Consider the following 27,015-nt stretch of genomic DNA (forward strand, 5'->3'; position numbering starts at 1 on the left):
TCTAGATTTGCAGACAAGATAAAATCATTTAAGATAAAAGTCTTACTTGAAAGTGATCTCACATTGAAGAGAGCCATTTTAAATGAGTTTTTTCTGGGTGCTGGAGTTGGTGCAGTTGTCCTAATCCTTAAGAGATTACTATTATTTCTGTGTGGGATGTGCACATTTCGGTTTACTGGTCTATGCGTGATGATGACAGGAATAGAAGTCTGTGGAACAACGCTGGGAGCAGACGGCTTTACATGCCAGCAGGTGGAGACAGTTGTTTGTGGCAGTGAGGCAGAGATCTGTTCAGTGAGCGGTGGTGTGTCCAGGTGTGCTGCATGAATGATGAGTCATTCACGTAAGTCATGTGTGGACCGCACCGCATGCTGTATGTGCGCAGCTAACATTTCTGAGCCCCGTTTGTTTGGGTGAAGTCCGTCTGTCTTAAAAAGAGACATTCTTTGCCAGAAAATATTAAAATTATCCACATAAAACACACGGTGAGCCCTGCAGGCGGACTGGAGCCAGTCGTGGAGGCCAAGGAGTCTACTGAAGCGGCCAGCACCGCGACCAACTGTGTGAATGGGACCAGAGAGAAAAACGGACTTTCCACACTGCTTTAAAAAGTTAAAAAGACGGTTAAAATCTGATTTTGTCAGCTCAGACTGCTGACGAGCTGTGTCATTTGTTCCGACATGGACTATCACTCTTGTGATGGAGGACGGGAGCGACGGCATCAAGTCCTGGAGTTTTTTTTTAATGTCAGCTGTGGTGGCACCGGGGAAGCAGTGAGTGGTAGCGTTAAAGAAATGGATGTTTCTGGTTATGGAGTCACCAATTATTAGTGTGGTTGGGGAGAAAAGGGGACGAGGAGATGCCGGTTGTGGGGTTACAGGGCAGGACTGAGCAGAATCTGCTTCAACACTGCGTGCGGACTGAGGATGGAGTGTGTGAGCTGCCGAGTGTTGTGTTGGAGTAGCAGTAACAGACCTGAGAGAAGGGCTACCCGACGGTGCAGGGTAGAGACGGCCTCCGGAGCGTCTGAGCACAGCCTCCTTCAGGATCCTACGTCGGGAAGCGGAGGTTTTTGACCGAGATGAAGGCCGCCGATCAGGCCCAGCGACAGACCGGCGGCCCAGCGCGGGAGATGTAGCCGGTGAAAGAGATGCAACAGTGTCGGCAGGCAATGTCCGCAGAAAGAGATCTGTATCAGGGAGACTCGAAGCTGCAGGTGCATCCGCTGGATGGACCGGAGTGTCGTCAGACAGGACTGCATAGCGGTTGGAGAGGCAGCCCCATCCGAGCCTCTCTTGCAGCCACAGACCACCACTTCAGCCCAGGTTGACTGATGCTTCGGAGTCGAGCAGGAGGAAAGCGTGGGAAGGCTAGAGGGGTCCCATAACACGGTGTCCTGGATGTTAGCGGTTGCGCTAAGAGAAACAATCTGTTTGGTTTGTACTGAAGCCACATCCATAAAGCCAGTCAGCAGGGAATCTTTCTCTTTGAGTTCCTCTGAAAGTCGTCGGATGTCTTCCATAAGGTCAGCAATCTTCTTGTTCGCTTTCTTAAGGAGTGTGCAGTCCTCATGAGGCAGAGTTATCTCGGCTAGCATAGCCGCCGGAGCTTTGTTGTGGTCAGTAGCGTTGATCGCGTTTTTACGGTCATCTAACTTAAAATCCATGTCGGATGACTAAAATCCTTAACCCACATAAAACTTAAGTTAAATAAAAAGGATATAAAAAATGTAATGAAAAAGTGTTAGTTAGTAGGGGGATGTACGAGCACAATTTAATGCCAATGTAGGGTTTTAAAAACAATCATCCCTGTCTGCATGTGTGTGTATAATTGACAGGTGCAGCAGCCCAGTGAGTACGACAGGGAGTCGTGGGCTCTGAGTGATGCAGAGAGGCTGAAGGTGGTCCCTGTGCTGCACGGCCAGGGGAACATGCTCTACAAACAAGGAAATTACCAAGAGGCTGCAAATAAGTACAAGGAGGCCATCATCTGCATCAAGAATGTTCAGATGAAGGTGATTATGTCAAAAATGTTGATTTGCCAGTATGTATAGACATGGATCTGAACTACTTTCCTCTTCAGGAGAAAGCATGGGAGGTCCCGTGGCTGAAGATAGAGAAGATGGCCAACACCTTAACGCTCAACTACTGTCAGTGTTTGCTGCGCATGGAAGAGTACTACGAGGCCATTGAGCACACCAGCGACATAATCAACCAGCATCCAGGTTTGGCACTGCCATGGTCTAAAAGAATGTCTATGAATCTAACGTAAAAGCATCCCTTGCATGAACAGCTGCTGTCTAACATGTGTGTGCTTGTATTTGTCCTCCAGGTGTAGTGAAGGCCTTCTACCTGCGAGGCAAGGCCCACATGGAAGTGTGGAATGAGGCGGAGGCCCGGCAGGACTTCAGCAGGGTGCTGGACCTGGACCCCGGCATGAAGAAGGCCGTCAAGAAGGAGCTAGCAGTGCTTAACATGCGCATGGAAGAGAAGAACCAGGAGGACAAGGACAAATACAGGGGCATGTTTTGATCAGAGACAGCGGTTGGAGAGTCAGAGAAGTGATGGGATAAAGAGTAGTTAAGTTGTTATATCACAAATCTCTATGCTTGATTGTACCTTTAACTCCGTGAATTAACGTTTAAGGACTGTGAGACACTTCCAGGAGTGTGAAATAAAATGAAATGCTTTTATTGTTATTTTAAACCTTCACTTTTTCACACCTGTCTTTCTTTTTCCTCCAAACCATGATCAAGACAAACTATATAATTTAAATGAAGGACTTTTCACCGTTGCAATCATATTTAATTTGGTCAATAGTTCATTGATTTTGAATTGATTGTTTAATAGGCTGTTTGTATTGTATTTATATTATATTCCAATGTTTAGTAAGACCATAAGATGTGCCTATATGCTGTATTATGAATATATTTAAGTGAGAATAATGATTCCAGTTTGTTTAAAGGAATAGTACGCAAAAAAAATAAAATTCTTGCTGAGAGTTACATGAGAGGATTGATAGCACTCTTATGTCTGAATATAGCTGGAGCTAACAGCTGCTTAACTTAGCTTCGCATAAATACTGGAAACGGTAACAGCTAGCCTGGCTCTGTCCAAATCCATCTGTTGACCAGTACCATTATAACACATTCTTCGGTGAGTTTTAGACATTCTGGTGGGTGGATTTTGTTACTTTTGGACAGAGCCTGGCTAGCTCTTTCTCCTTGTTTTCAGTCTTTCTGCTAAACTAAATTTCTGAGCTGCTGGCTGTAGTTATAAATTTACCATACAGACATGAGAGTGGTATCAGTCTTGTTGTCTAGCTCTTTTAAAGAAAACAACTAAGCGTTCTTCACTACTGTTCTAATTTGTTAATATTGTTTGAGGATTTCCTCATCATGTAATATATTTCTGGAGTGGCTCAGTTGGATTTCTGTGTTTAATAAATATGTCCCACCAGATGTTATGTGAGCCAGCCACCCTGATGGTAGTTTTATTTTCAGAGGTCATATGCCACACTTTGCCACTATTTGGCCAAACAATGTAAAAGAACTGAAGTAGTCCCTATGCTGTTTCTAAAGTTTTATTCATAGTTGATAATCCTGTCAAATAAGATTAAAACCAAGTTACTTCTCAAAGTATTGTAAGCACATTACCGCTCCACAAGGTGGGGCTCTGACCACAATCATTCTTCTGCTTCTGCATGATCCCTGCTGGAGAAATGATACTGAGCCTAAGCAGCATTCATGAGGTCTCTAGGTGCTCATAAAAATAAATGATCTGGGTTGCATCTACTACTTGTCTCCTTCCCTTTGTACATCATAAAAGAGCTTACCGCAGAGTGTTTGCTACAAAGTGGGGAGGGACAAAGCTTTACAGTGAGAGAAGAAAGAGATAGAAGGAAACAGTGGGAGTTTAACACAAAGGGGGAGTTGTGACTAATTGCTATCAGGGATGTGCACTGGGAAAACACATTTTAATACACTTACATTTGTGCAATGACATAAAATATTAGATCAATGGTATGACATCACACTGAGAGTTGAGTTTCATTCAGGGAATCCCCACTCATCACTATCGGCACTAGTCCCCCCCACCACAACCACCGTCACCATCACCACCATAGGACACAGTGCTGTGTATCAGTCACTCAGGGAAATGAGGCTGACGCTAATGTACCAGTCTAATAATGAGGAAAATCAATATGAGCAGATCAAAGAAAAGAAAACCCATTGAGGATCTTGATTAAACATTCAAGTCATAGCATCCAGCCCATTATAATCACCTTTACTAATGCAGTTCTTGCTGTTGAGTCTTGTTGATCTGAGGCAATTAAACAAGGAGTCTAAAAGCTGTGGTTTAAAACAGCTTTCATTAGAGACTTTCTTTTTGCAGACACAGTCAGACATGTTGTTAATCTTCACACCTGAATATCCTCAGTGCTATTTAGAAAATTGACTCAGAATGAGTTGATTTATGATATCGGCCTGGAAATGTTGCTCCGGACTAAAACACCAGGCTACAGAAAATTCTGCATAGCAGCACAATCCGCTGCTGGCTTTCCTCCATAAACCACTGGTGCTGATGTTGAGGACAGGAGAAGAAAGGGAGGCGGAGGAGGAGGAGGATCAGTGGCAGACTGCCCTGCTCCAACAGGAGATGTGTCAAGTTAGCCAGAGAAAGACAATTTCCCATCGGAAGTAGGATACGACAATAATGTATTAAAAATAAAAACATATGAAGTAAGATTTTGGAAGGAAGGTAATAAATAAAAGGAAATGATTGTGTTTAATATCTGCTTGTTTTGGTCTTTAGTGTTTTGCTTTTAAACAAAGTCTTTAAAGTCTTTAAAAGCATTTTAAAACAGGACATTGGAGTTGGTTTTGTTTTGTGTTTCGTCACCGGAAGTGTGCTGTTTTAAAATGGGTGCCTTTACACTGGTCCCAAGTTGAGTACAGTCGCTGTGCTGCTGCGGCGTGTAGACAGACAGTGGAAGAGAGGAGAGAAAAGTGGCTCACTTGGAGTTTGATTCGAAGGAGACGCTTCACCTTGTCTTGTGAAAGGGAAAGAGAGGCGTTTAGGCTGCTTTTCAAAGGGCAGACGGAAAGTGGTGGGACTGGATCAAGGCGGGACAGGAGCTCCTCTTGACTGAATTGTTCCTCCTTGGATGTATCCGATAGGAGGGGAGGTTTTCTGATCTGAGCCCCCTTCGGAAATGAGTCAAACGGCGGATGTGAAGGAAGGTGAAGGAAAGTGATTGAAGAGGAAGAATGATAGGGCAATCTGCGGGAGTCACCCACCTTTCATCTCCTCTCTGATTTTATTCTTTTCTTTCAGGGGGGTTGATCTATTAGATAACATCCGAGCTTTTTAAAGCGCATCATTTTTCAAATAATCTAATTTTAACCCACCCACCCCCAAGTTGATCCCAGCTAAAGATAAGTTGTAAAACATTTGCTTTCAGCTGTAGCCTATTATGGAATGTCTCCTGGCTTGTAATCAATTTTAATGCAATTTTTAAAAATATAAATTTTCTGATTTCTGATTTTGATTCAATTGAGACTTTAACATGGCAATCAACACGGACACCGACTTCCTGAAGTCCAACTTGGGAGAGGGTGGAGGAGGCCCCCCGCCTGCAGACTCCCAGGAGACGGAGAAACTCCTGGCGGTGACCACCGAGCCTGGAGGGAATGCGATCAAGATGTCCACCTCCTTCACGGTCAACGTGGACAGCGACAAGGGCCTGGAGGCCGACCAGAACGGGCACAGCGTCACTGTGAGATCGGGCTCCGCCGGGCAGCTGGCCCCCGCAGCCGTCCCCCTCTCCCCGTCTAGGGTCAGTCTGAGCCGCTCCTCCACTGGGAACGCGACCGTCCAGGAGACCCCGAAGCCCAAGGATTACCTCATCCTCGTCATCTTGTCCTGCTTCTGCCCCGTCTGGCCACTCAGCATCGTCGCTCTTGTGTACTCCATCATGGTGAGCATCACTTTATTAAACTGCCCCTGTAGAAAATTACCAAGAAGTCAATTCTGGAGCACAGAGTGGAGCAGCAGAGATGTATGGGTGAACGAGTAAAGATGCTTTGTCAGTGTGATGAACAGGCAACATGGTGATGATATGAACAGCATCCTCTTAGTGCTGGATGCTGTAATAGCCCCTTATCTAAATCTGACATTAAATGTAAAAGTTCAGTCAAAATGAAAGTCAAAAGGAGAGTCAAAATGTGTCTTTAGGCCTATATTGTATATGCACGTCTGTCATTTCAAACTTCACCAAGTAAACAGGTATGTTCATGTTACATCATTGTTGAGCATTAAGTGTCAAAATCTGAAAATATGTTTGATATTAAGATAATCTGGTTCAAGAAGCATCAAGGGTTGGTAGCCTAAGTGACAAATAAGGAAAATAGTCCAGCTATATAACAGCTGTATATGTCTGCAGTAATCTATTATGTTTTTATTATCTTCTGCACTTGAAAGTGAGAGTAATATTTTAGAGAAAGTGGATTTTGCTCTTAACTACGAGCAGTAATAGTCTGTGGGAGGGTGGTCATCAAACTGCTTTAGAGTAAAATATTCATTGTGAACAGATAAATCAGTATACCAAGAGATATGTCAATGTATTTTTTGATTGATTAATTACTTTAATAGAACATTGTTTTTTACTAAAACAAAATATCAAATTAAATTGCTCATCACACATCAACAGAGCCCAGGCTGATATGTTAAAGACTTCATTTGTCTGGCCAACAGTTAAAAGGAATTTGATTTACATTAATATTAAACAGATAAAAGCAGCAGATCCACAAATTTGCAAGGTCAGAACTGTAAAATATATGGTGTTGTTGGATAAATGATCGATTGATCTTTTTCTTCAGTGGCTGGAGTAGAAATGTGACTTTTTATTGTCTGTCCACTGTAGATGGAATTAATTTAAACACATAACCAGAGTAACTTCAACTTTACTGCATTTAAGTGTAAAAATTTAATGTCATCACGTGAGGGTTGCATTTATTTAACAGAAAAAGAGATTGTGAAACCTGTTTTCAGCTCCACCAAATCCCTCAGGTGCCGTTAAATGACCTCCGCAGAGCAGTTGTTTCACCTCAGTCCAGTGCGATGTCTTACTGAATATCTTAAAATTCATCCAAATGTTGCATATTTTGCTGTGAGAAAAGTGTTGCGTCCACTTTTGTAACTGCAGCAAGAGCAGCTCTGTCCTTGATAAACCCATGAATTTGAATATGAACACACACACCTAGAGCTCAGTGCCTCATCAGCTTTTCCAATGCTGATGCCTTAAATGATCTCAGGTCTGCTGCTGCCACTCAGCCACTGGTTGTTCTGGTTTCGAGGCGTGATGCCACTTGATTAATCCTCTCACTGAAAGTTTCTTGATGCAAGAAATGCTGATACAAGATGCAGCTAAGACACTGAGGCCACGCCGGGCAGCCGCAGATGACTGATACTGATGATGCTACTGTTTTGTACTTGCCATTCAATAAATGTTTTCTGGGGACACAATCCTCAGTCAGCTCACAACACACGTTTGGACACGTTCTTGTTGGCACCCTCTGCAGCGGGGAGAGGGGCTGCAGTAAAAATGGTGGAGTTGTTATTGAAGGCTGTGAGAGGTTTTACGTTTGGATGCGTAAAAATACGAAGGTGGTGTGAAGGTCAAATGTAACCTAACAAGCAGGATAATGTGTCAGTTTTGTGTTTGACAATACTTAATGGCACAGGTGAATATATGAATGATTTTGCGTCATAAAAATATTGATTCTGTGCAGCATTTATGATGTTGGCTTTACCTCACTGATGTGGCCCTCTCTTCACAAAAAGTGACACTCTAGCCTGTACACAATTTGTCTTCAAATTACATTTGTGCAAGTTGATACAGTAAAACATGCTGCTATAAGAAGCTCCAAAGCTGCAGAGTGCATGTGATAGCTGGCACGATTTAATTCCTCCCGTACTTCTGATCTTGACACTCCTCCATCAAAGGTGGATAAGAACTGCAAATGGCTCAATATTTATTTCATTAATTTATTTCAATTAGGTAATTAAAGACGTAACTTCGGGCCCAGTGATCAAGAAGTTGTTTGTCGTTATATACCATGCCATACTATACTGTGTGTGTTGGATTGCTGCACACACGTGTAGTACACATTCCGAATAAAATCTTGGGGATTATTACACAGATATACATTCACATAATGTGAGACAGCAGGATTTCTCCACAGTTGGCAGGTCAACAATCCTGCACCTTTAAATTTGTAATGGAATTAATCTTCAGGGAAAAAGGTGTTTAGCTGACTGACACTACTAGTGACACAAATCCGGGCAGGTATTGAAACTGTACATCAGAGTCAAATCCCCCTGCTGAATCATACGAAACCCCTTTGTCTTTTGTTACTAATGAGACACAGCAATTATTTGTGTGTGTACTTGAACTACAGACTCCTTCAGTGGGATTGTACTTCTATCCAGGTCAAAGCTAATAGTGAACAGCATGTAAGTGAAGTGAAGTTTGGGAAGTGAAATTCAAAAGCTGATCATGTTTAAGGCTTGTAAACTACAGAAGTGATGAATGAAACATGACACAGTGGCGGTTTGTTGTTTGTCTTTGTCAAATATTGGCATTGCAAAATTGGCAAATTACAGTCTACAAGACTTTCCTATAAAAAATTCTATATTGATTTGCTCACGAAAATGAAAATCTCTCTACTTCTTTTTTATACCACAAATAAATACAAATGCTGCACGTTCAGGTGAAAAATCACTTTTGCAGTTGTAAAAAAAAAAATACAGTGGATCATCAAGAACAGTAACAACCAAAATAAAACCAAGCACAGTGACTTGTAATGTGCAGCCAACACTCAGATCTACAGAGAAACAAGGCAAATGCAATGCAGTAAACCCATTAGTTCTGTAATATCACTCCTGTGGGCACTACACACCAAAGGGAATATCAGGCAGTATCCACGAGACAGTGTATACTTCCCCGAGCCATCATCATGAACCCACTGACATTCACAAGTCAGCCACTTGCTAATGGCACAGAGAGAGTGTGTGTGTGTGTGTGTGTGTGTGTTGAGAGAGAGAGAGAGAGCTAGAGAGAGGCTTTGTAAGAATGCAGAAGAAAGAAAAGTGAAGGAGGGAGAAACTGGAGCTCGCCACTAACTCAATAGAAGGTGAGAGAAGTCAATTTAGTCTCTCTGCAGAGGGCAGATTGCAGTAGTTAGCCAACTCTGTGGCAGCGATCAACATCCTCTCTCTTTTCTGGGTATATGGAAAGGGGATACGGGCCCCACAAAGAAGATCCAAACATCATTGGCTACAAGGGCAGATGGGTGTGAGAGAGACAGCAAATAGCTATAAAGTAGTTCCTTTCACTGGATTAGAAAGGAATCGAATCAGATACCACAGTGATGTCAGATAATTGCAAGTGGGCCAGAACAGGAAAACGGAGGTTCACAACACTCGCTGTGAACAAATGAATCAAGAGTAATGTGGTTGATACCACACGATACAGCCCTAGAGTACAAGCTGACTACTAAGTGCTAATATTCTCCTTGCCCATGGGAAATGGACATTTCTGGAAAGTTGAATAGAAAAAAAAGGAAATTGCTCAAAACAGTCTATTAAAATGGTATTAATGAGGGGAGGTCAGAGGAAACAGCACAGACTCCAAGAGAATGTAAACAGAAAAGAGGAAAGAATGATGAACTTGTAAAAGTAGTTTGAAATGAAATGCCACATTGAGCATTGCTGATGTGTGCACAGCTGTCTCTTTAACATCCATTGACCTGGTTTCAGGTGTCATTTCGCGCCAAGAGGTTTTCTACTACTTGATATTTATGTATGTACTATGTAAGATCTTATGAATGATCAATTTAAAACTAAGCAGCGTATGTAAAATAAATTAAATCAATAAAGTAAATCAATATTTTTTAAACATCAAATGACTGTCTAATATGAAAATGGTCACTTGTGACGAACACAGGGATGAGACTCTGATCTCAGATCCTCTACAGTTCGATATCACCTTTAAGTCTATCAGCAGCTAATTTGAACAAAGCACCAAACAGCAGACAGACAGTGGAGCATTTAGCAGCTGAAGAACCAGATATTTCCCTCAAAACCGAGCTAAAAGGAGAGTAGTCAGGACATAAACACAACTCCAAATGGTATTGCTTCAACTATATAAGTTGCCAATTAGGTCAGTGTTGTGTTTTCAGGTTTTTACACTGTCCCAAAAAATCTATTTATGCAGCTTTAACCTTAACCAAATAATTTGAGTTGCCTACATTTACCCTGAAAACAACCTGAACAATTCATAATCTAACATTATCCTTTTACGGTGGCCATGACAGACACAAAACACCAAACACCGAGACAGGTTTCCGTGTTTTATTCCTATAAATGACCAGAATGAATAAAGCAGGGGTGGGCAGTTTATTTCTGAAGAATTTTTTTTGTTATACTTGTTGAAATTGTCTTTACATCCCGACAGCATTCAATCAATCAATCAATGCTCTGACACAAAAATGAAAAGAAATCCAGCACCTGTGGCTGTCACAGGACTTTAACATTTGGCCTACCTGCCTGCCTACCAGCTCTACCACTCTGCCTGTGCACTCTCTGCGCATGAAAATGTCAGGGAGTGGCTTTGTGGGGATATTTTCAGTTGGAAACTTTCTAAATCTAGCTGTCTCCTGCTAGTTTCTCCAAAGTTACTTAACCTAGGGCTGACAGGACTGCCAAAAGTTACATTCATCATCATCCACCACCACTTCCAGCAGCAGGACCACCTAAAACGCAACTTCCAGCTGGCTACCGCCACAGATCTCCGATAGACACCCTGTTGATGAAGGCTTGAGGCTGGCAAACACGGAAGATGTGCAGTCAATTATGGGGATTGGAGAGGCAGGGGTTTTACTGCCCAGACCAGCCTATCACAGTAATGGGAAGGCCCAAACTGCAGGAGTGTTATTGCACGCTCGGCAGATTTGCCTGTGAAATATGGACTCGCAATGCTGCAATGGATAGATGATTGTTAGGGGGGGGCACATAGGTAAATTACTTCTTATTGGCAATCTAATCCTACAGACATAGTGGGAGAGCACTTCATACTGCTGTTGCCAATTGTACAAAGCCTAACAGAAAAAACAGAGACTGCTCATATTATAATTATAATGAAAATGGATGTATTTAATATTTGCAGTGTTAAACCTGTGCAAGTTGTGATATTATCATTCCACAGTGCATATGATAGAATATATGGAAAGCTAAAAATGTCATGTCGTGGCTTTATGAGGCATGGGGGAGGTGTGGCATCAGGTTTTGTTACTTGGGCATCCATTGAAAGAAATTGTGTAATCCTACAAGTAGCAGCTTTGATGTTAATATTGAATGAAAATGTAATAACACAGAATAATATTTATGTATTGCTACATATTCTACACATTTTTTCTTTTTGTTAGCATTGTTATTAGTCATTTAAATATAGGCAGAGGGATTTTGATACCCAAAGTATGTTTTTATATCCAAGGTTCATGGTAATAATAGGTCACCAAAAGCAGGATAGTGCTTATAGGTACAATTTCACTACAGGTTCAATGTGCCTAAGCTTGAAGTCATAAGTCATGTTTGCATGCTAACACGCTAAACTAAGAAGGTGAACAAGGAAAACATTATACCTGCTTAACATCAGCATCCTCATTGTGAGCATGTTAGCTCAATAGTGTCTAAGTGCAGCCTCACAGAGCTGCTAGAATGGCTGTAGACTCATATAAACCATATAGACTCAAAATTACACATTGAGGTAGTAAGGAACTATAGCATTTTATGTTGTGTCTGGAATCCAGTTTGCTAATTGTCCTAAATCCACTGATGGATGCGGTTAAATCATAGACTATATATAAAACGGGTTAAACCTGTTCCTGAATATAATTAGTGCTTCCTTTCCCTGTATCAATCTGATGCCTATTTAGTTACAGATGTTTGCCTGATTCTGAACGGGACAGCCAGTACTTTGTAGATGTACTGTATAATGACAATTCTTTTTTCTTTTTTTTTTTTTGACAAAAACATTACCAAAAGCTGCATACTCCATTAATCTTTATATTCTATGAACTAAATTGTGACACTTGGATTATTTAAATAAGCCAGTCTGACAGTGGTTGATTTATTACTGATGTACCAAATGCAATAAGGCATATACCGTTTTGGCCTCTTTTTTGTGGCGCTAACACTTAGTTAGCTCATTTGAACTGTGTTTCCAGTTCACAAGCTAACCAAGATATAGATCCAATTAAAATGTATGAGTTGCAGCAGCTATAATGCATTTTATAGCTGCAAGAATGAGAGCTTTGCCATCATGGGTCGGACAGATTTGATCATCTGACCGCATGGAGTGGTTTGCAATTTTAATGCAGATTCAAGTGTAACAAGACTGAGTTTAAAAGCCCTGTTAGCGGCCCCTAGAGGCCGTGGTGCTATTTACACCCAACCGGACCAAAGTGGTTTAAACTAACAAACTGCCAGCAGCCTTGTTCTCTCTCTTTTAGGGCTTGAATATGACTAAAAATACTAAATTATCATAAACCTTGAATTTTGAACAACTTTTTAAAATTAGGTTAAACAGTAAAATCCATACCAAAACGGGGAATACACTTTTAAGAGGGATACATAACATGAAAGGTATGGAGAAAAACTTATAAAATAATTTAATGTTTCATAGGAAATAATGGGTGTAAATGTAAATAAACCAGTCTGGCCACATAACTACACAGCAGCTCCTGGCTCTGTCCCTCTCCGCCAGGCTGCTGCTGGCTCTTCATTATTAATGACAAGAGAGAAATGGAGCACTTGCTGAGTTACTAGCCTCCACCTTCCTCTTCTGAACACAGGAACTACATGGAGAGAGTAGTGTGTGTGTGTGTGTGTGTGTGTGTGTGTGTGTAGCAGGTGTGCACACATGTAGCACAATGAACACTCGACAAGACACTCTGAGGGTAGAATATCCCATTCAGAAAACAAATATGACCAGGCTTACTCTCACTGTGAATCAATATAGACATTCATCAGCCAAGAGAAGGATGCCTCCCACTAACCTCACATACCACACACACAGACGCACATCCACTCACACTAAGTCTCTTGCAGTCCCTGAGGCAAACATCAAAAAAAGTCTGGGTTTATTAAACTGATGCTGACATAGAATACTTATTATATATTAATAAATACAGATTGATTGATTTATTTATTTGTTTATTTATTTATTATGCTTCTTTTCTCTTTTTATGATGGATGGAAAACATCATCATTTTTAAAATCTAACTTTGTTTCATTGATGCTTTTTTTTTAAGCAGAATAAATGAGCAGTGTTTTCTGTTTCCATTGATTTGAGGTGCTGATGTTGCTTTTCTCTGTGATGTGAGTCAGGATCAATACAGGCTCCAATGGGACTGGGTTTGTACCATAGCTTCACATTGCAGTCCTGGAAGTGAGAAGCTGATGTGTTTCTAAGAACTCTTTACTGTCAGGAGCCCATTGGTCCATGCATTAATTTAGCTTTTGTGGCTTAAGTCACTTTGAGAGCCTACTTAAAATATGAATCAGGTTTTTATTTTTAGAATTACCCCTCCATTTACATTACTTTTTGCAAATTAAATGTCTTATTGTCTGTCTTTTTGTCTTTTAAAGGCATTATTATGCTTTTGAAGTATCACATTACATTATATTACATTTATTCATTTAGCTGATGCTTTTATCCAAAGCGACTTACAATTGCTATATATGTCAGAGGTCACACGCCTCTGGAGCAGCTAGGGGTTAAGTGTCTTGCTAAGGGACACATTGGTGGATGGGTCACAGTGGGGGATTGAACTCACATTACTTGCGATTTCTCACAAGTAATGTGAATTAAAGCCTACTAAGTTAATTGTGTTAACTATATTAAATTAACTGCCTTGAAAAAAATCTAAGAGAGACTACTTGCCATGACAAACCCTCTTTCATGTGACATTCAAGGGAAATTCAACAAGCAGTGAAGATCATATTTTTGAGATCCAAAATATTAATATTTTCATAAAAAACATTTAAAAACATAAAAAAGAGATTACAATATCAGTGGAACACCATGCGTTTTCTCTGTCCCCACCCACCTGCACAAAGTGCACTGTGTGATCTACACTAGAGACAGCCTGGAGACAGAGAGCTCGTGGGAGTGAGAGGATGAAGTCACTATTAGGAGATCGAGAAGGGTGGGGGGGACTCTCTCTCTCTCTCTACAGTCTAATCTTTACTGAGGCAACCCAAACTGTGCTCCCTCAGTATTGACTAAGTGAGTGAAGTACGTAAATTGTGATTTAAAATGCATTGTTTTAGATTTTCTTCTGAGGTGATACTGGGGAGTCCCTTCCATCTCTGTGTTGAAATTTGTAAAACTCCCAGTGGGGGAAACAATTTATTAATAAATAAAAGTAGCAAATGAAATTAAAATTTTGTGTATTACATTACAAAAACACTACTCTTCTTAGTCTACTCTAAAAATGAATTCATAAATTTTATTTCAGGCATATTTTCCCAATGTAATAACTTTTCACATCTTCCCTCCATGTAATGTGCTTCCCAATTACAGCTCTCCCTTTCTTTCGTCTATGATTTTTCCCACAATGATTAATCATTTATTGAGGGTAAATATAATAGTCATGATAATATAATAGTCAAGTTATTACAATGATGTCTTGGCGCTGTTAATTTAGTTAATAATTCATTAATAGGCAATCATTTGTCCTTACAAAATGTATATATATATATATATATATATATATATATATTTAAAAAATTATTGCCTATTAATATACATTATCTTTATGAAGAAAAGCATCCTACAAAAATATAGTTGTGCGATTTAATATAGATGAGGGGAGTGAGAGGCCAATTTCCTGCTGCACTGCACACACAGCCTCTGGTTTAAAAAGACATGTTCAGCACCATGGACAGCTCTTAAAGTTTTCTTCAGGTCTAAAAAGTAAAGGATGGTGCCATCACAGGAACAAGCACATGGCATTATTGCATGGGAAGTTTGTTACATGGGATTTCTTCAACTTCTCTTTTTGTTCGTTGCTGTAACATTCACTTTAACACAGAGTATGAGTTTCACTTCTCTAATACTGTTTTACCTCCTGAGTCTGACCTCCAAACAGCCTCAGTTTATCATGGGTACAAAAAGTAGTTAAAACCCCTCCACAGGGATGGTAACCCAGGCTGACTTACACCAGCTGGTACTGCGTAGCTCTGGATTGAAATCTAATGAGTGGACAGGCCACTGCATAACCTGATTTTGCTTATGAAAGCATTCCTGGACAGTTTTTACTTCCTTGCATGGTGCCCTAAGAATGAAATCTCTGGGTTAGGCTGGAATTGCTGGCATAAAGGGGTTCATTATAAAAAGGGCTCAGTGAGTGCCATGCAAAAGTAATCAACACCATCACACTACCACCAGACTGCAATATTTTCACTCTGCGTGATGGATGTGTTGAGTCACACAACCAGAGTGAGACAGCAGGAAGTGGAATACATCAGATCAGGCAATGTTTTTCCTACTCTCCAGTGTCCAGTGTTGTTGTTCCTTACCTCAGTACAATCTGTAATTCTTGATTAGAGCTAAAAGAAACACAATTCTTTTCAGCCATTAGCTGTCACATCACATTTGTATCATTGTTGTTATCATGGGTCTTTCATTGCCACTGCTGCACTCAGTTAACCAATTGTAGACTTCCTGTTGACTTTTTTAATCTCTAACATGAAACCTATGCATCATGTTTATTCCTGCCTGTTATGTGACATATAATTTGCATAAAGTCTTAACAGGTGTAATCAAACTATGCTGCTACTTCTCTTGACTTTATTTATGTACTAATTTAAAGGAATAAGACAGGTAGGGTTTGTCTATGGTGCTTTCAGACCAAAAGCGAAGCGAGCGTTCGGGGCGGTGAGTTTACATACAAAGTCAATGCAAAGACGCGTAGAGCCACGATTTCCTGTCAGGCGGCACGAAACGACGCGAAGGGGGTGGGGCCGGCAACGTGAAGAAATTTGCATGAGTTGAATATTTTCAACTCAAGCGAAGAAGTCACATGACGCTGAGTCGCAATAGCCTATCAGTGTTGAGACTGTCCGTACGTAAAATCTGCTGGCCGGCTGAGAGTTGCTAAACTTGGGGGAGAGGAGCAGGGAGCAGCGCTGCAACCATTGGACAAATAAACACCCGTAGTCGGTCAGATTCTGCTCTGACAACTATGCCGTTTACTCGAGGGAGGAGCTCGGAGTTAACTGATTTTATTAAATTAGCTTTTTACTTCAGTTTTGGGGATTTTGTTGATTTATCTTCACTGGAGCTTCTCAGCAGCTAGCTTCCGTGCACATCCGGTTCCAGAGTGTCGTTAGCTCTGTCGGACTACGACTTCATATTTAAATAAAAACCGGACAAAACTGGACATTACTTGGAGAAAAGAAAGCGAGGAGGTTGAACTAACTGGTGGGTTCAGAAAACATGTGTATGTAACTTTATTCCAGCTATCGTTGTACTTTACTGTGAACAAGTTAGCATAGCCCTGATTGATCCAAACTCCATTCAGAAAACAAACATTTTAGAAGTTGTTGTCCTGCTGTCTTGCTGGCAGACCTGACAAAGCATGAATTCATATGTTTAACAAATCTGCATCATGTTGTAGTTATTTCGGCATCAGTTTAATCCGTTTATTGCTATTTAATCACAGCAAAATGTTTACTTTGGGTTCATACAGCTGTAGTAATGGCGAGTTGTGTTTATTCCGTTTATTCACGTTATCGCTTTAAAATCGCCTTCTCACGTTGTGTGTGAACACTTGCAGCGAATGTACTCACGCGCGAGGCGTCGCGAGGCGAAAATTCGCGGTTGGTCTTAATGCCGCATTAAGTGTTTCGCAACGGGGCGTTCTGAGGACGATGGGGGGCGCTGGAAGCAATATTTTGGAAAGGGGGCCGCTGAGCTGCTTTTGGGGGTCGTTTGCTGGTTGGAAATTCTAAGGCGAGTTTACACCAAAGATTCACCACAATAGAAGTTTAAACTTTAAACTACTTGCAAAAAAAACTGTGGTCTGCAACATTAAAACCTGCCAGTTTAGTCCACTGCGCCTGGGTGAGACGGTGTATTTTTTCTCTGTCAGCTATACTTGTGGTGCAGCTTCCTGCTGCCTTCATGGGAACGGGAAGTCAGAGATTTTTTACCCACATGGCGTTTACTGTGTAAACTCTGGAAAACTGACGCTCTCTTTCTTGGTGGAAAAGTGTTTATTTCTCTCAGGAATATACCATGAACCTCTTGTTATCGCAGTGGTTACACATTTACAAGAGGCATTTTGTGCTGTCGGATTTACCCTGAAAGCAACTTCGCTGCGACACCAGCGAGTGACGTGGACCCACCTCGTGCTGTGAGTTGCAGACAGTTTTTGCCAAAGCGGACATATACAGGAGTTTCAGTAGGCTATAAAATGCCCTGACTTGCTCTGTTGGGGACTGTTAGCGGCACTTTATCAGTGGTGCTGAAGTTAACATGTTTTAACATTTGTCGCGAGATTTCTGCCTGATAACAGGTGTTGTCGGTTAGTTTCGTTTTCCCCCGGCATTCGAGCACCTCCTCGTCTCATCCAGTTCTGTGTCTGTCAGACAGTCGAGGGGATACTTCCAGCGAATCAGTAACATAATGCAGTATAGGGCATGTTGTAAAATATTATGAACTCTATTTAAATAGGCTAATTAGTCTCCTATTACGACTTTTTTTTCTTTACATGTCAGAGAACACTGATAAGTGGGAGAGATTCTGAATGTGCAGAAAGTTTTGAACATTAGCAGAAAAGTTACAGTGTTTCCCATATGTTCATTTATTTGTGGCGGCCCGCCACAATATCACCACTGTCCACCACACATTGATTTTCGATTTTTTTTTTTACATTGTATTTGACTGCAGAGCTGCAGGCAGCGCCTACTGCGGAGCACATACTCTTGTTTGTCCCTCTCTCTCTCACCCCTCCCTCGATCTATCGCTCTCTCTCCCTAGTGACCCAGCTATTAAAAGTTATTAGCAAGCATTTAAGGAGCCTAGCTAATAAGGAGAGCTAAGATAACGTTAAAATACAGCTGGGTTTTCGAGGCTAGCATGCTGTATATAGCTGCGTCATTCTGTGGAAAACACTGAGTTATGATATGATAAGTTATTAACAGATGAGCTAATAAAGTCCAGTCAATAACTGATTAAAACGGATTAATTTATCACTGAGATGAAAAGGGGCCACAAACACATTTTAATAGGTTACTTCCTCCCCTCTCTCTCCTTCCATCCCTATCTTTTTCTCTCTGTTCCTCTCCTGCCCTCTTTCTCTCTGTTCCTCTCTTGCCCTCTCTCTCTCTCTCTCTCTTTCTCTCTCTCTCTCTCTCTCTCTCTCTCTCTCCTTCACCCCCAACCGGTCGAGGCAGATGGTCATGGCTCGAGGTTTCTGCCTCTTAAAAGGAAGTTTTTCCTTGCCTCTGTCACCTAGTGCTTGCTCTTGGTGGGAATTATTGGGCTTCTGTAAATAACATCATAGAGTATGGTCTAGACCTGCTCTTTTATGAAAAGCGCTGTGAGATAACTGTTGTTGTGATTTGGCGCTATATAAATAAAATTGAATTGAATTGAACTTCCCCACAAAAGAGGAAGTAAGACTTAATCATGTGTGTTGACTCAGCAGGGATGATATTAAATAAGTTGATCTACAGGAAAAAATATTTAAAAGCAATAAAAATGCCTGAAAGCCTCACTACATTATATTGTGTTATTATTATATATATTCCAAATTTTAGACATTTCCAAATTAAAAATTAAATTGGTGCAGAAAAGGCATACATTGGAGGAGAAATTTTCACCAGAATGCAGGAAATTAAGCGTTTAATGCTCAAAACCTTCTGGGGGAGGACCCCCATACCCCCTCACTTATTAAGTTACCCATCCAAGAAAACAGTATCTGGCTTCACACACAGTTTCTGGGAGGAACATTCACTTAAATATAATTACTTTTTTTGTTACCTTTTCCATGTTTTTAATAACAATAGTAACAATAAAAAAACAACAATATTCAGGGCAAATAGCAAACATCTTTTTTGATGGGGGGCGGTAAGGGACCTGGATAATGGATAGGGGGGTGCTGGCCCAAAAAAGGTTGAGAACCACTGGTCTATATGTTTCTCACTGTCAACAAATCACATTAAATGAGAAAAAAATATTTTCTAATGGATCTTTAATTCATTCTTTACGACTTTGGCACATTTGTTAGGTCTTTAATCAATATACACTGAACAAAATTATAAACGCAACACTTTTGTTTTTGCCCCCATTCATCATGAGCTGAACTCAAAGATCTAAGACTTCCTCTATGTACACAAAAGGCCTATTTCTCTCAAATACTGTTCACGAATCTGTCAAAATCTGTGTTAGTGAGCACTTCTCCTTTGCTGAGACAATCCATCCACCTCACAGGTGTGGCATATCAAGATGCTGATCAGACAGCATGGGTATTGCACAGGTGTGCCTTAGGCTGGCCACAATAAAAGGCCACTTGAAAATGTGTGTGTGCAGCAGGGTATATATATATATATATATATATATATATAGCAAATGTTACTCAAACAAGAGTCTGGTGAATTAGTGAGTATTTGTGATAGTTTGATGGGCTTATTTTTGGTCAGAAGTAAACAGAAGTTTAATTTGTTTGTTACACTCTTTCATATACTATTTACCTATTTAATTTATTATTATTTAGTATTTATTTTGTTATTACTATTTAATAAACAAATAGACAATTATCTTTAGTTACATATATAAAATGAGTAAAGACTTTACTCAACAGAAAATCGACATTACATAAATTGAACCTTTGTTGTACACCAAAATCAATGACAAGAACCAAATCGTTTGTGTGTGTGTGTGTGAGTGTGTTTCCCTTGCACTGGTTTTTATGACCCTTGTGTATGTGCCATGTACAGTCATATGTGTATATATCAGTATCACAAATTAAAAGCAGACCAATTAAATGCAAACCAAGGCTGATGAGAAGATTGTGATATCAACCGTATGAGATTTGTTGTTTTGGGACTCTCACACGTGAGAGCAATGCACAAACACTGAGGCTCCATCTGTCATGCCTCACACACACATACACAAATCATCCTGTCTCCACATCTGCAGCATACATAAAGTAATATACATACAACATTAAGTTGATCGACAATCCCTTCACACTGTTGCGCTCACCTACTCCATTCAATTGGCTCTGTAATTCACATCCTTCCATCAATCCCAAACTGCCAATCTGAAAAAGACAATTTCAACTATAACTGATGGAGACATTGGGAGCCACTTGGGGTTCAGTGTCTTGCCCAACAAAAAAATTAGGACAGGAGGAGCCAGGGATCCAACCACCAACCCTGTGAAACTCTGTGGCAGTACATTGTTTCAATTTGGCTTGACATGTCTAGTAATAGGGACGTCTTCTTTAATGGCTCTTAATACCAGGACTGTAGTTACTTTAGGAAATTTAGGAAATGTTTTTTGGGATCCAAACTGAAATATTTAATCAAAGTAGACCATTTTTAATCGCCCACAAATAAGCTTATCTTGTATTTAAGGTCTCTAATTTAAGTACCATTAATTACTGGATCCATCCAAAAAAGGGCGGGGCTAAGTGGGCAGACACCCTCTTTCCAACCCAATGAGTTGGGATAGGTGCCTATGAATTCTCATTCTAGCCATGGGGTGTCACGGATTGGGGCGTTGAGTGCAGACTGGGGCGAGGACCCAAATGCAGACAATGGCAAGGCGAGGAGGTTGCAGTTCAAAAATGTTTATTAATTCAAAAAACTAACTTAAACAGGCTTACAAGGAGCTCGAGGCAAAGTCCAACAAAGGTACTCCAGAACACAAGGCGATCCAAAACACAGGGAATAATCCAGAACAAGGAAGACAAAGGAACAGGCAGGAACACTCAACTTTAGACGCAAGGACGTGACAAAGACTGGAGAGACAAGCAGGCATACATATACACAGGGACTAACTAGCGGGACGGGAGCAACACAGGTGAGCGGGATCAGGGCTAACGAGGCAGAGAGACAAGCAGGCAGGCAGAGAGACAGCAGGGGGAAACAGAGAGAACACTAGACAAGCAGACATGGGGCAGAGTGAATAACCAAGAAGACAGAAACACACACACAAGTTACAAAGAACCAGAACCTAAATGAGAACACAGAACTAGAACCCAGAGTACAGAGGAGACCAAACCACAATAATACAAACAAGGACCAGGAATGATTACCAAAACATGAACTAAGGACATGGAACTAAACTCAGACTCCCAAACAAGACACACAGACAGGATCATGACATGGGGGATGGATAACATGATCTAATACATTGTCTAGATCTCTCATTACAGCCAAATTGCTCTAATACCTGGTAGGGATAACCCCACCCAACAAAATTGTGTCTTCTACGTGGCACTGATATATTCTTTAATCAAATAATCAATCAAGTGCAGTGTCTAATATTGTCTCATGTTTGTCTCTGCTGGAAAAACCCTGTTTGACCCGGGTCTATTAGTTCAGAGATAATATACTGCAAACAGTTTGCAGTCCGTATTTATGGAATAAATGGATATAGGCCTATTTGAACTGCACTCCCCCTTATCCTTTCCCTCTGTAGAGATTACTGATATTGCCTCGCTCCATTATTGGGGTGTTTGTCCCTCTTTAAGAGTGTGGTACAGCACCTTGGGAGCACTGGCGTTAATTCAGGCTTTAGGGTTTTAAACCATTCGGCTCTGAAACCATCAGACCCAGGTGTTTTGTTCGCCTTCAGTCAGGAGATGGCCAGAGTTTTGAAGAACTGATCAGCTTTGGTGTATCAGCAACACTGGGGTATCAACAACGTCAGGTTGTGGGTATAGATCCTTATAGTACAGGCCTCAAAGAAATGTGTTGAAGATCTTCAAGTTTATGACATGTTTAATTATTTCTTAGATTTTTTTATAAATAATCCTCTCACTCTGTTGTTATAATAATCTCCATGATAGGAGTTTGCTAACTTCAAAAGTGGTTTCATAACATTTTAGTTGGACCAAAATCTGTGGATCTATTTGAATAGTGTTGAATTTCTAGTTTTTTTATTTTTGACTGTAATTCTAATAAATATCTTTGCTTTTCTTTGTTTCTATGGGTAGTTAAGATAATGTTTCACTTCCAGGCGACACTGTAGTATCGGCAAATGTGTTCTGTGGGATGTCTAACACCTGTTTAGCATTTACTCATCCTGTGCCAATCAGCAACAGAATAAAGTTATCTGACCTGGAGTATTCTGCCTTGCAATTGGAGTAATAAGTAAATTGCTTTTCTGCGGAGTGACAGTCTCTCCATACATCTTTAACAGTTTGTAACAATAAGCAAATTAGTAGAGTCATGTTTGTTTGTTTGATAAATGATCTATCATGACCTGATGGAATATACACATTAAATAAAGCAACTTCTTTGTGATATCTCAACTCTTTAACAAGAATATAGTGACCTTTCTTATCTTTAATTTAAGTGGTTTGGTGTTGAAAATGTACCTTGTTAGGGAGTAATGTGGCCACTCCTCTCTTATACACTGATGTATGTGGGGAAAAAACATCAACAGAGTTAGAGAGGGTGTGCACAAAAAAATCATGTATGTTTAATTTTAGCAGTAACTTTACATCGTTCTCTGGATTATGTAACACATTCACATTGAGTGTTATCACACTATATCCTGGTAGAGCATTTACTCCCAGTATTATAAGTTTTGATTCCCCAGACAAATATTACCCTTATGTGGTATGGTTTGATCTACAATTATTATGTATTAAGTAACATCTTATATATCTATGCCTTGCTTAACATTATCATTCAAATTCCTCTTGGTAATACCCTGTGCTTCTGTGTGTCTCCAGTCCAGAAACAGTCTCCAGGTGGGGGATATTGACGGGGCCAGGAGGCTGGGTCGCCTGGCTCGTCTGCTCAGCATCGTTGCCATCATTTTGGGGGTTGTCATCATCGTAGTCTACGTCTCAGTTTCAGGTACAGAAACAAAGACAAGAAGGACAAATTTTAAAATACAATGATGTCTGTAAAATAAATGCCAGGGTAAAACCTACTCAGTAGTTGAGAAGAGTCGCTACCATATATGTCACATATAGTGTAATATAGTGTAATGTGTGATAATGACTCACATTTACACACAGTATTTGGTGAAGCGGCAATAACGTCCAGTGAATTGTGCATACATAAAATGTCATGTTTGGACTTTCGCTAGCAAATGCCCACTCACAGACACACACAGGACTTTAACAACAAGTGTTCAACAACAACAACAACAACAACTGCATTACATGGTGATATATGACACTACCTCACAAGCATGAGATGTGTTTTTTTCTATGTCCGAACTCAGCACATTTCCAGGCCTTGTGTGTGTGTGTGGGGGGGGGGGGTATATGTGCAGATTGATTTGGCACTGTAGCAAGTGTAGTGGGCTGACTGTGCAGCAAGGGCGGCTACAAACGCCACACCAGCCGAAATAAGGAATTTGATGGTGGCCTTAAGCTGTGTTTGTGTCAGACCTGAATTTCTCTGACGATGCCACGCTTCTACTGTTCTTTCTTTTCCTAGTGTCCCAATGACGTGGAGGGCCTAAGGGAAAAACTGAACCGTGGAAGCCAAACCACAGATGCAACAACAAGGAAAACAACAGCCCTTTCCAAAGAAAAAAAATCCTAACAAATTACATCATGACCACCTTCAGAATGCAAAAAAAAATAATAGGCAATTCATGAGAGAAAGTACTGCAGCAAGTAAACAAATGAAAAAAATAATTCAGAGATGCATGCATTAGAATCCAGTTACATTTGCTTGTCAAAAATAACAAAAAGCCTGATGTAGAAAAGTTCAGGTTAAAACAGAGGAAAAAGAAAATGCAGATTTGTATGTGGTCAGGAGGATAAATGTTTCTTTTTGGAGTAATGGACTTCTTAAAATGAAGAGGATGGTCTTATAAGGAGAGTGTGAACAATAGACATTTTTTATGTCTGGGATGGGGCTCCTTTGAAAAAACGGATTCTGGGTTTGGACTTTTTGGACAGCTGCATCTAATCCTCATATATTCCTAACTGAACCTCATGCATTCAAACCATCTACAGCTACAAATATATTTGAAATATGGATCCATGAATATATATATATATATATATATAGACGTACATTTTATAAAATGTTTGTATGCCAAGAGGTGCTGGGTTTGTTAAGAGTCACTATGGCTGCTTTCTCAGCACTTGGATTATCAGTGGATTATCCATGGGTTCGTGAAAAGGGGCAGGGAACACATTTTAAATTTTTGTTATAATTTTTTTGGACTAAAACAAAATCGAGACCAACTGCATGCCTGAATGTAGATAACCAAACTTCTGCCTTCCTTTTGACTGTTATTGGTTGTCTCTTTTCTTATTAAGAAGTTAGAGAGGCTAACAGGTTTGCACGTGGAAAAGTACATTATGCGAGTCCAGCCACTGTAGAATGCGTGAGGACTGTGATCTGACCTTCAAAGTCTCTTCAAAATATCTTGAACCTTGCCTTGCTCTGGCAGAGACTGAAACACATGCCAGACCTCCCACCATCTTTTAATTCCTTCCTTTCACATCCTCTAATTCTTCACCACAAGACCTGACTAAGTGGCTGCTGTCCTTCAGTTTTGTTTCAGTACCTTCATCTTAAACTCCATTTTACATAATACCTTGTACTTGTACCTACCACCTTTGTACACCATCGCTCCCCATTCTTCCATTACCATTCTTACATTGTTATACATGGACTGTTAAATGCCATTGTTTCACTGAATGTTTTTTCTGCTCCTTGTATTGGTATGAAATGTATTTATATGGGAAATATATTATGCAATATGTACGCATGCTATGGGCCAAACAGGCTTAACACATTTATTTTTTGTAAATGAACAGGCCTATGAGTTTGAGTTTGATTCAGTAACAACAAATAGCATTTAAATGATCTTTATAGAAAATCCAAGCATGTCACAAGTTTGTCTGGATTGGCCAGAAAGAAGTGACTGTATTAAATCCCCTGTGACTACGCAGGACTGTTGTATTGACACATTACAGGCTTATGCTACAAACACTGGTAACATCACTGTAAGACCATGTAGCATTGTTTAAATCCACAGCTTTTCTTTGGGCCTTAATGTTTCTTTTTTATTATCTTGTGCAATTTAAATCAGGAATCATTTGGTCAAAGTCTCGTTCAAGTGATAAAAACTTACGGCATTTGTTGAGTTCAAGTGGTTGTTTAAGGGCTCATACAAGTGAAACAGGAGAAACACCAGCTAATTACGACTGTTGATGAAGTTTATCAGACTATGCAGCTATTCAGTGATTCTTCTAAAGTCCTAAACTGAGCATCATAACTGTAAGGCTGAACAACTCCAATTATGTCATCTATCAACACTATAAAGCACAATGCTTTGTGCAAAATGTGTTTTTTTGTCAGTTCCATTCCAATTCATAGTTGTATATAAGAATTATTCTTTATCCAAACATCTGAAAGCAGCAAAATCCAAAGATCCCCCTTACTACCAAACATTTTTTAGTACATTAAATTGTTGCTAAAATTACAACATGTGTGTAATCTATGTAGATCACAGAGGCTGCTGTAGTGTTACACTCTGTACAAATGTTCCATAATCTCTGAAACTGCCCAAGGTGGGTTAAAATCAAGGGCTGGAAAATTTTGATCTTGATGGCTGAGAATCTTCACAGACCTCTCTGAAACTGGTGTTTAAGAGACAGCGGTCTAGCCTATAAGCTCTGCTCTGTCAGTAAAACAGTTCAAACCTTCATTTCATTCCTGTAGGTTACGGTGTTTCTTTTCTACTGTACTGTTATGTGCCCGTTTTCATCTCTGTGGTGTACATTTTGCATGTCTTGAATAAATGTTACCATGCATGGTCCAAGTTTTGCTTTTCGATTATACTGTTTATGAAGACCTGTGTGTTGACAGCCAGAAACAGGCAGAAATGAGTTTAGAAGACTTCAAAAGAAGTGTTTACAGCCATGCAGCAACATGTGGATGTAAAGCAGGAATAATGTTCACTAACTTAGTTTAGCATGCTACCAATGGATTCAAGCATAAACCAAAGAATTGGACAAATACAATTTTACCTGATGATGATGCAAGTTGAGAAGCCAGGGGATCACCAAAGTTGTTACAGTTCATCCTGATAGGAACATAAATACTATCTGAGCCAGATTCCATGGCAATCCAGTTTATATTTGTTGAGATATTTAATTAAAACCTTATATACAGCCTTATGGTGGCGCTAAAGTTTGAGAATCACCAAAGTCAGGAGCCTTCCTCTTCTGGGGACAACGAATGTGTTTACAACATTTTATGTCCATCCATGCAATAATTGTTGATTTTTCAGACTGGACCAAAATGTTGGACTGACAGACCCGCTGTGAGTAAGAAGAAATGCCAGACAGTGTACCTCAAATACATGCAGTGATTGGACACAGTAGGAGCTACACCTATATAACGTTATAAGAATAAAAGCCCACATTTGTGTTCAGTTTTTATTGAGACTGAATCAGATTGATTGATTCCACTCTATATTGAGGCTGCAGTCTGCAGTGCTGTTGTATTGGATTGCACTATATTGTACAGCTGTTGCTTTTATTATATCTGAACTCTGTACCAGTCCGGGTACATAAACACCATTAATCATAGCTGCCACAGCTATGGGTTTTAGATGGCCCTGGGGATAAAAGGGAAAATGAAGAATTCATGACATATTTTGCACTTTTAAAAGCCAGCTCCCCACACATACACATTCTGAAGAGTAATGGCCTGATGCAACCCT

General features: G+C 40.3%; 2 protein-coding genes across 2 annotated transcripts in view; both read left to right on the plus strand.

Moving 5' to 3' along the window:
* The window catches only part of aipl1 (aryl hydrocarbon receptor interacting protein-like 1), a 7,264-nt gene extending 4,553 nt beyond the window's left edge, over positions 1-2,711 (plus strand). The window contains exons 4-6 of the mRNA XM_046074205.1: positions 1,838-2,014; positions 2,083-2,224; positions 2,332-2,711. Of these exons, the coding sequence (XP_045930161.1) occupies positions 1,838-2,014; positions 2,083-2,224; positions 2,332-2,531 (519 nt within the window). The 3' untranslated portion in view covers positions 2,532-2,711. The remainder of the gene's footprint in view (positions 1-1,837; positions 2,015-2,082; positions 2,225-2,331) is intronic.
* A 2,256-nt stretch (positions 2,712-4,967) lies between these two features.
* trarg1a (trafficking regulator of GLUT4 (SLC2A4) 1a) lies at positions 4,968-26,106 on the plus strand. Its single transcript, XM_046074202.1, has 4 exons — positions 4,968-5,242; positions 5,561-5,979; positions 23,045-23,171; positions 23,763-26,106. The coding sequence occupies exons 1-4, from the start codon at positions 5,215-5,217 to the stop codon at positions 23,771-23,773; spliced, it is 585 nt and encodes a 194-aa protein (XP_045930158.1). The 5' UTR covers positions 4,968-5,214; the 3' UTR covers positions 23,774-26,106.
* Positions 26,107-27,015: the final 909 nt, after the last annotated feature.

The sequence above is a fragment of the Micropterus dolomieu genome, linkage group LG17, assembly GCF_021292245.1.
Source record: "Micropterus dolomieu isolate WLL.071019.BEF.003 ecotype Adirondacks linkage group LG17, ASM2129224v1, whole genome shotgun sequence".
Lineage (NCBI taxonomy): Eukaryota > Metazoa > Chordata > Actinopteri > Centrarchiformes > Centrarchidae > Micropterus > Micropterus dolomieu.

What these genes read in the sequence shown, in the direction of transcription:
- trarg1a (XM_046074202.1), top strand. Translation starts at nt 5,215, where the DNA reads ATGAGTCAAACGGCGGATGTGAAGGAAG. An exon ending in AACGGCGGATGTGAAGGAAG is followed by an intron (nt 5,243 to 5,560) that starts GTGAAGGAAAGT and finishes GATTCAATTGAG; the next exon opens with ACTTTAACATGGCAATCAAC. An exon ending in CTCTTGTGTACTCCATCATG is followed by an intron (nt 5,980 to 23,044) that starts GTGAGCATCACT and finishes GTGTGTCTCCAG; the next exon opens with TCCAGAAACAGTCTCCAGGT.